This window comes from Hippopotamus amphibius, chromosome 1, assembly GCF_030028045.1.
Source record: "Hippopotamus amphibius kiboko isolate mHipAmp2 chromosome 1, mHipAmp2.hap2, whole genome shotgun sequence".
Classification (NCBI taxonomy): domain Eukaryota; kingdom Metazoa; phylum Chordata; class Mammalia; order Artiodactyla; family Hippopotamidae; genus Hippopotamus; species Hippopotamus amphibius.
The window spans coordinates 15,629,083-15,637,307 of NC_080186.1; the positions used below are offsets into that span (position 1 = coordinate 15,629,083).

At 57.6% G+C, this 8,225-nt stretch overlaps 1 protein-coding gene across 1 annotated transcript; it reads right to left on the bottom strand.

The window, feature by feature from the left end:
• Positions 1 to 233: 233 nt before the first annotated feature.
• CAMK2N1 (calcium/calmodulin dependent protein kinase II inhibitor 1) lies at positions 234 to 3,956 on the bottom strand. Its single transcript, XM_057745583.1, has 2 exons — positions 3,109 to 3,956; positions 234 to 1,537 (listed from the first exon to the last, which is right to left on the bottom strand). Exons 1-2 carry the CDS (start codon positions 3,272 to 3,274, stop codon positions 1,467 to 1,469), a joined length of 237 nt encoding a protein of 78 aa, XP_057601566.1. The 5' UTR covers positions 3,275 to 3,956; the 3' UTR covers positions 234 to 1,466.
• Positions 3,957 to 8,225: the final 4,269 nt, after the last annotated feature.

Genomic DNA, 8,225 nt, shown 5'->3' on the forward strand with positions numbered 1-8,225 from the left:
GGAAGCAGGGAGGGCCAAACACAAATCCAAATTGGATGCACTTGCCCTTCGGGGATGGTCTTGCCAATCCAGCTTGTCTTTCCTATCATCTGAGCCCAACTCACGATGGCCTCCACACCACCTTTTTGCCTCACAGACCAAAGCTACCGCTCCCTCCTTCCTGTTTGCAACCAGCAGACAAAAAGCAAGTCCGTACCCCGCCCCCCGCAACTAAAGCCCAGAAAAGAGAAGAGTGAGACACAGGAACTGTTCTTTTATTGTACACTGGAGAAATAGCCCTGTGTGCTGGTTAAAGGTGCAACATACAGAATATCGAATTAAGAAAAGAGGGAACAGGGTAGGGAAAGGAAAAAACCTCTTGAGGTCCAAAGTTGCAAACAAAAAAATGGTAAAAGATTTCCTCACGCAAGAGGCATTTTTGCAAATACCATGCAAAACAGGCAGCTGGTGTGCCTTAAGAGAACCCCTATAAATAACAGAAAAAGACACTCCAAGCATTCCTTTACGTGGACTCAGAGCACAGGGAAAAGAAAAGAAACCAAAATGCCTTTTGGCATTTCAAGATATTTGGCACTCTTGTGATTACATTTTTTTTACAGTCCATTAAAGAGAATAAACTGACACAATATTAGAGAAAAAAACAGGCTGCTCACACAATAGACTGCAGGGAGAGGTTAGAAAAAGCTCAAGCATTTTTTTTTCTTTTTTTTTTTTCCTGACATATAAAATGTGTTCATTTGCATTAACTTGGGCAAATAGCTTGCAGCAACAAAGAAACACAAGCTTTACAATTCATTTTAAAATAAAGCAAGGATTCTTTCTATGTATGATTCCTTAGAAAAGTTCTCTTCTTGTTTTAAACACATTCTTGATAACTTCAAAAGATGACCAAAATAGAATGGAGTATCTATAGAGATCATTTTCTGATTTTTTTGTACATCCAAGGATAACAACATAAAAAAATAAAACTGGACAGCATTTCACATCCAAGTGCACAGAATCATTTTTGCAAGATTAAATAATGTAAACATTAGGAACAGCCAAATCAGCAAAGAATGCCAACACCTCAAAACACCCGGTGTTGCTGCTTCATTATTTAAGTGGTTCAAAATCCAGATCTATAATTGCGCAATATTCACTGTATATAAAAAGAAATGGATATTAATTTTGACAAATAGCTGCAACTGAGACTTCTCTTTATTTCTTTACATGTGTGTATATAGTGATTTTTAATTTTTTAAAAATTTTTTTAAATTTTTATTTTTGCAAAGGAGCCCAGAGCCTTCTCCTTCTCACGCCTCATCTGTCTCCCGGCCTGACACGAGATACAGGTTGTTGATTTCATCGTGGGTAGCAAGCTAGTAATAAATTTCAAAGTGCTTTCTCTTTTCACGCTCTTTTTGCCAATAACTGTTATCGCCGTTCTCATTCTTATTCTCTCCCTTAACTCATTGTCTTTGGGGGAGTTAGACACCAGGAGGTGCCTTGTCTGTCATATTTTTCAGCACGTCATCAATCCTATCATCTTCAATAACAACTGTAAAAAAAGGGGAGAAAAGGAGAGGTGAGCGCTCTTGGGCCTAGCCAGGGGTCTCTGACGTTTCGCTTTACACCCCGGGCGGGGGGTGGGGGTGGAAATTGAGGGAAGGAGAGGGAGAGGGGTCTCCACGCGCGCTGACACAGCCCCATCCTCTTCAGCTCAGCCAGGGGTCCCTCCGCTGCTTTCCTCTGAACCACTCCCCCACCCCCAGGCTGCGTCCCAGCACGGTTCTGAGAAAAGGAAGCAAAGAGGGCTCAAATCCTTGAGCCCTGGCGGCAGCCTGGGAGCGCATCAGCCTGGTCTTCACCCCACCCCCACCCCACCCCACCCCCCCCCGAGGGCGCATTTATTTAGAAAGGAGGCTCCGGGGCGGGAGAGGAAGGGGAGAAGGAGTCACCATCTCCGGGTCTGGGACCCCACTGGGTGCCCCGAGCGCCGTGCGGGTAGCCAAGGCGGGGTGCGGAGGTGCGCGGAGCGAGGGGCCAGTCGCACAGGGCGCGGCTAGTCGCACAGGGCGCAGCCCGTCGTGGGTTCTGGCCTCGCTAGGGCCGGGAGCCCCCCTCGGCGCTGCCCGCGGGCGGACTTGGCCTCTCCGCACTCGCCGCTGCAGAGGTCGGAGCCTCCCTTCGCTGCCCGCCCGGGGCTCGCCCGCCTCTCCGCATCTGCCTCTCTTAGTGTCCTCTGCCTCTCTCACCATCTCTACCCAGCCTCGCCTTCCTCGGTCTCTTCATCACTCTCCCGGAGCGACGGTCACCTGTCGAGGTCTCTGGCCTCTCTCTGTGTCCGGGGTGTCGGTCGCCCTCATTGTTTCAGCTGCTTCTCTGTCCTCCCCAGACTTGCGTCCCCGGCTCGCTGTCTCCCCGGCTCTGGCTCTCTCTCCTGAGCTCTGTCTCCGTCTCTGCCCATCTCGGCCTCCCCCTCTGCCTCCCTCCCTGTCTCTGCGTCTCAGTCTCTCCCGGCAGCCTCATTGTCCCCGCGCCTCCGGAGCTCCACTTGGAGCCTCTCCGCGTCCCAGGCTCTCCGGGGCTTTTCCAGCTCCCGCGCCAAGCGCCCAGGCTCGGCAAACCCCCTCCCCCTGCCAAGTAACAATGAAAAGCCCTTTCGATCCGAAAGCCCCTCGCCTTCACCGCAGGAACCGGTCCTCCCCCCGCAGTTCCCCACGCTGTCCCCTGGGGAGCCCTGGGACTCCCCCCCCCCCCGGACCCGGGTTGTAGATCGAGTGCAGCTGCAACTACACTGCGCAAAAGGGGCGCAAAAGGGGCGGGGGGTAGAAATCAAAAAGAAAACTTTGGCACGGGTGGGCACCCGGGTATAATCCTCTCAGCCTCTGCTGCAGAGAGATGCCGCCACGCCCCCTGGGTGACCCCAACGAGGTTCTAGCTTAGGGGGAGGGGTTCCCGAGGCCAGCCGGAGCTGGACCCGCAGTGCGGGATCCCCCCCGCCCCAATTCTGCGCGATGGGATGTCAGTGGGTCGGAAAGGGCTCCCCGGTGCGGGAGACCCCAGCAAACCTCCGCCAGGCCTGGGTGCCCGAGAAACGGGTGTCGGAGGAGGGGGCCGCGAACTCACCCCGCTTGCTCCGGCCGATCTGGCCCAGCTTGGGCGGCCGCTTGTTCTGCCCGGCGCCGAAGAAGTTGTTGGTGTCCTGCAGGCGGCAGGAGAAGATCTGGCCCACGTCGCCGCCGTCGCCGTAGGCGCTCAGCTTCTCGTCGCCGTAGGGCAGCACCTCCGACATGGTCGCGTCCGGGGGCTCCGCGGCGGCACCTCCTCCGCCCGCGTCCCCGCCCGCGGCGGACAGGGTCAGCGGCGCTGGGGCCGGGGACGGCCGGCCGGGGACGGCCCGCGGGCTGCGGCGGCGGTGGCGCCGGCGAGAGGCCGGGGGGCGCCGCTGGGGCAGGAGCGCGCAGCCGGCCCGAGCGACCCCGCAAGCGCCCGCGGCTGCGCTGCGCTGCGCTCCGGCTCGGCGCGCGAGTGGCTGCTGCTCCCGCAGAGGCGAGCAGGACTCACATCCTCGGCGCGCTCGGGCGCTGGGCTGGGGCCGGGCCGGGCGGGGCCGTGAGCCGGAGGAGGAGGCTGTGCCAGCGAGCCCCGAGGGCGCGGGGCCGAGGAGGCGCACCCCGGGGAGCCGGGCGGGCCGGTCCTGCGGCGAGTGCGGGCGGCGGCGGCGCTGGTTCGGGGAGGCTGACTGGGGAGCAGCGAGCCGCGGGGCTGCGAGGGGCGGAGGGGGAGGGGAGCGAGGGAGGAGGAAGGGAAGGGGTGGGGGGGGAGAGGATGCCCGGAGGGAGGGAGGAAGGGGGAAGAGAGAAACCGAGAGGGAGACGGGGAGACAAGCAGAGACAGAGAGAGAATGAGAGACAGGGGGATCGACTGAAAGAGAGGAAGGAAAGAGGGAGGAGAAGAAAGGGCGGAGGGAACGACTAGATCAGGATCGGAGAGGCAGAGGGGAGAGACGAGAAGGGAAAGGAACGGCAGGGAGAGAAAGAGGGTCGGAGAGGGGAGGAGGCGAGTAAGAGGGAGGAGAAGGAGGCTGGGACCGAGAGCCAGCCCGCGAGCGAGCTGCGAGCGAGAAATGCCGGCCGCGGCGCGGAGGCGAGGCCCGGGGGGAGGGCGGGGAGGAGGGGACCCGGGCCGCGGGGAGAGATCCCTGGAAGCCGAGCGACGTCACGGGGCCGCGCAGGCCGGCCCGGGCCGCGGCTCGCTTCCTGCCCCCGCCCCCAGCACCCGCGGCCCGCCCGCGCGGAGGGGCCCCCGGCGAGCCCCGCCCTGGCCCGGCGGCCTCCGGGCGCCTCCTCCTCCCGCGCCCCCTCCCGCGGGGTGTTTACCCGGTCCCGAGCCGGTGCGCGGCGGCTCCGGGCGGGACCTGCCACCGGCTCTGCCTCCCGCGGGGAGCTGGGGGGAGTGGGGGTTCCGGGAGCGGCAAGGGGGACCCTCGACGCACACACGGGGAAGGACAGAGGGATGCTGGTCTCCCTGGAGGCCAGATGCTGGGGCAGAGGTCGGAGGGCACCCGGCAACCTTCGGACACGGTGTTCCCCGACAGCGCCAACCGGGGGGCCCCTTGCCCCCACCACGCTTGCGCCCCACTTTAGATTCTCAGGGCCCGGCCCCTTGGGCCTCACACTCTCCCTCCCCCACTCGGTTCGCCCTGGAAGGCCCTGTTCCCCGCCAGGGCTTTCGACTCCGGCTCCCGCGGGGCCTCGGGGTGGCGGCTGATGGGGGCGAGAGGAGGGGCAGCCCCGCCTCCCTGAGGAGAGGGGAGCGCCTTATTACGCCGGGCTCGCCCGGGATGCCCGGCTCTTGGCGTCCGCTGCCTCCACCGGGGACGTCCCGGGCCTGCAGCCCTCTGCCCTCGGGGACCTCCCTTCCAGCAACATCCACGAGCCCTGGGGAGAGATTGAGGCTTCTGAGCCGAGGAGCGGGCTCTGGAACCCGGGAGGGAGACGGGGCAGCCCCAGAGGCCTGGGAGGCGCATCTGCAGAGCAGATGGTAACTCCAAGGGGGCGAGGTGCGTGAGGAGGGCTCGTTATCCTCGCCCAGAGCCAACAGCACCTGCTCTCCCCCTGGAGACTGCGTTCACGCGGCAGAGCCTGCCTGACCGCCGAAAGAGGCTGCCATCCCAAGGTCATGCAGCTTGCTGAAGGCAGGGCAGAGAAACACATCTTGGTCCCCTGATGAGTCCCAACTGGCTCAACCAGCTGCCCTGCAAGTGGTCCCACCAATGGCGAAAGAGCAGCCTCAGGTTCACTCGCCCCTTAAATCTATAACTCTGGGTGGGTGGTGGGCTGGAGGGAAAGGGTGGGAGGGTGTTTTTTAGTGACAAAACATGGTAGAGAGGCTGCCTGAGAGGAGCCAGCCCGGCCCCTCCCCCAACCTGTGTAAAGGGGATCCTTGGCCTGCAGAGGCCAGACACCTTAGGGAGAGGGGAGGAAGGGGCTGAAAAAACGGGATGCAGATGGAACAGGCATTTTTGGATTCAGGCCTAGGTTTGAATCCCATTTGCTGCTAGCTGTGTGACTGTGGGCAAGTCACATCCCCTCTCTGAACTTTCATGATCTCAGCTGTAAAATGGGGCATGTGGCTAGCTAGCTGCCTGTGTGCCTCGCGGGACTGTTATGAAAACAAAATGACATCAGTCTTTCAGTGCCTGGCTGAGCATGGATGTGCACTAAACATTTGCGAGATGACTTAATGAGGGAGAAAAAAACAGTAGCACTTCATTCATTCCCATTTCAGAGCCATCAGAGCTGGGAGGATCCTCAGAGAGGACCCAGTCCAACCTCCTCATTTACAAATGAGGAAACTGAAGCCCAGAGAGGGTCAGGGGCTTGCTCCAAATCCCACAGCTTGTCAGTGGCAGAAGCAGCAGGTCTCTGGCCTCCTTTGCTCCACTCCACAAGCCACCTGTCTCCATTCATTAAGGCTTTACTGAGTGTCTGCTTTGAGGTTAGCACCAGGCCAAGTGCTGGAAGAGAAAACAAAAGCCTAACAAGCAGGATGATACTTACAAGAAGCTCTTACATTTGTATCAGGCTTTCTATTCCTCGCCACTCCCCTAAAGCATCTTCACATCCATTATTGACCTTGCTTCTCAAAATAAACACCTTTTGAGGTAGAAAGAGGACACCGTGCATCCCTGTTTAACTGTTAGCAAAAAGGGTATAAGTGACTTGCCAAGGTCACAGGCTAGTGATGGAGCCAAGAGAAACCACTTTTCCGAGCTGTGATTCCAGGTCCCTGTGGGGACACCCCATAGTGGTGACAGCATGCAGAGCTGGGACCACCCCATTCATCTCATACTCCCTTGGCTCCTTCCTTACTGCTGAGTAATGAAGCAACGTACACCTTGAGCAGCTACCACAGTCCCACTGTACTGTTCGCAGAAAGGCACAGAGAGGGCTGATGAATCCCTGCACACACAGCAAGTGAGAGCAAAAAGAGAAGCCAGGTTTTACACCCCATCTGTTTGTATGTTTACCTTGCCTTATTCCAAATAAGTTTACAGGTGACAGTACCACACCTTCCTAACTCAATACCCACCCCCTTACCAAACCATGCATCCCTCTCAGGCACTTGGCACTTTACAGTCAGAAAGGCATTTTCGTGACTGTTCCCTTCGTAGAGCCGCTCTTCAGCCTTCAGAAGTGGCAGGACTGGGACAGTCAGGCCCATTTTACACATAAGGTTCCTGAAGGTGAAGTGATGCCTCCAAGGGCACACAGAAGCTCTGCAAGGGAAAGTGTGAATCAGTATGGCGTTCCTCCACCTCCACCCCTCCCAACTCTCTCCCTTTCCAAGGCCTCACTCAGTCCTCCATTTGTTCAGCCTTCAGTGGGCCAGCACTTTATTCTGGAGCCCTAGATCTGGATGTACACACATAACCTGGGGCTCCATCCCTCTGCCTTACCCAACCCCCCCAAAGCCAAGAGCTGGCTCTGAGCCAGATGCCCAGGGCTGTGTTGAAGATGCCAGGTCTAGATGGCGGAATGGACCAAGTAAGGCAGGAGTGGAGACCACTGTCCCTGCCACCCATCAAGGAAACCTGGCAGTACACAGTCTAGTGCAGTAGTTCAGGGTGAAGGGGGTGGCCTTCACTGGGACAGCCAAGTTCAAATTCCTGCTCTGTCATTTCCTAACTCTGTGGTTATTTCAGCTCATCGCGCCTCAGTTTCCTCATTTGTCAAATGGGGGTGATAATTATTCCTACTTGGTGATTTGTTCTGGGGAAGGAGATTATAACATGTATCATATGCGTGGTACACAGTAAGTCCTCAGTAAATGCAGTTATTGTTATTACCTATTGACTCTCTTTGCGACCTTGGATAAGTTAATTCTCTCCTCTAGGCCTCTGACTCTACATCACAAAATGGGAAACTTGGAGAAAACTCACATTTTTTTTTTCAGCTGCAAAATCAACCAGGTGTCTCAAATCTAAAGTAGATAAAACCTGCTTGAGGCAAAAGTGAGGGGCTTCCCCCTCAAACCTCACCTGAAAGCTGCTTTACCAAACCCTGGAACTCTGCAGAACTGAGATCCACAGGATGGGACCATCTCTGTGAGCCCTTTCAGCACAGATGTTCCAGGGTTAAAAAATACATACTTGTAAGGCCTTGCTGTGCCCTGAGCCCTGCACTAGTGTTGATGGAATAGAAAAAGGGAACGTCAGCCCCAGATGGGCCCCAGCGTAAAATAGACGCTCCTCACGCATGCGCTCCCCTTGTTCCCTTCCCCTCTCTCCTACCCATTTAGGGAAACTGAGGCACAGGCGACAGCATCAGAGAGTAATGGCGAGACTTGGAGAAGAGGGTGGTGGCTCAGCTCTGGGTGTGGGGCATCTGCCAGCAGCTCAGGCCCAGGATACCGTGAGGCGGAGCGCTGGGAATGCTGAGCCTTACCAGGACTGGCTCAGAGCCCCGATGGTCCAGCAGGGGAGGCCAGGATGCGGTGCCGTGACAAGGGCCAGCTGGTCACCTCCAGAGAGGCTCAGTGGCCTCCCAGCAGGGGACCACCACTCTGAGCCAAGGCTGGATAGAAACTCACATCACCCCCGTTCCTCACCCACCTTGAAAGGCAGGGCCTCTGCCGCCCACCTCCCCACCATGCGTGCGCTCGCACACGTGTGCACAAACACACAGAGTGAGAGAAAAGCATATAGCCAGCTGGGGGTGGCTCAGACCTAGAATCAAGGA

What these genes read in the sequence shown, in the direction of transcription:
- CAMK2N1 (XM_057745583.1), bottom strand. Translation starts at nt 3,274, where the DNA reads ATGTCGGAGGTGCTGCCCTACGGCGACGAGAAGCTGAGCGCCTACGGC. An exon ending in GATCGGCCGGAGCAAGCGGG is followed by an intron (nt 1,538 to 3,108) that starts GTGAGTTCGCGG and finishes CTTTTTTTACAG; the next exon opens with TTGTTATTGAAGATGATAGG.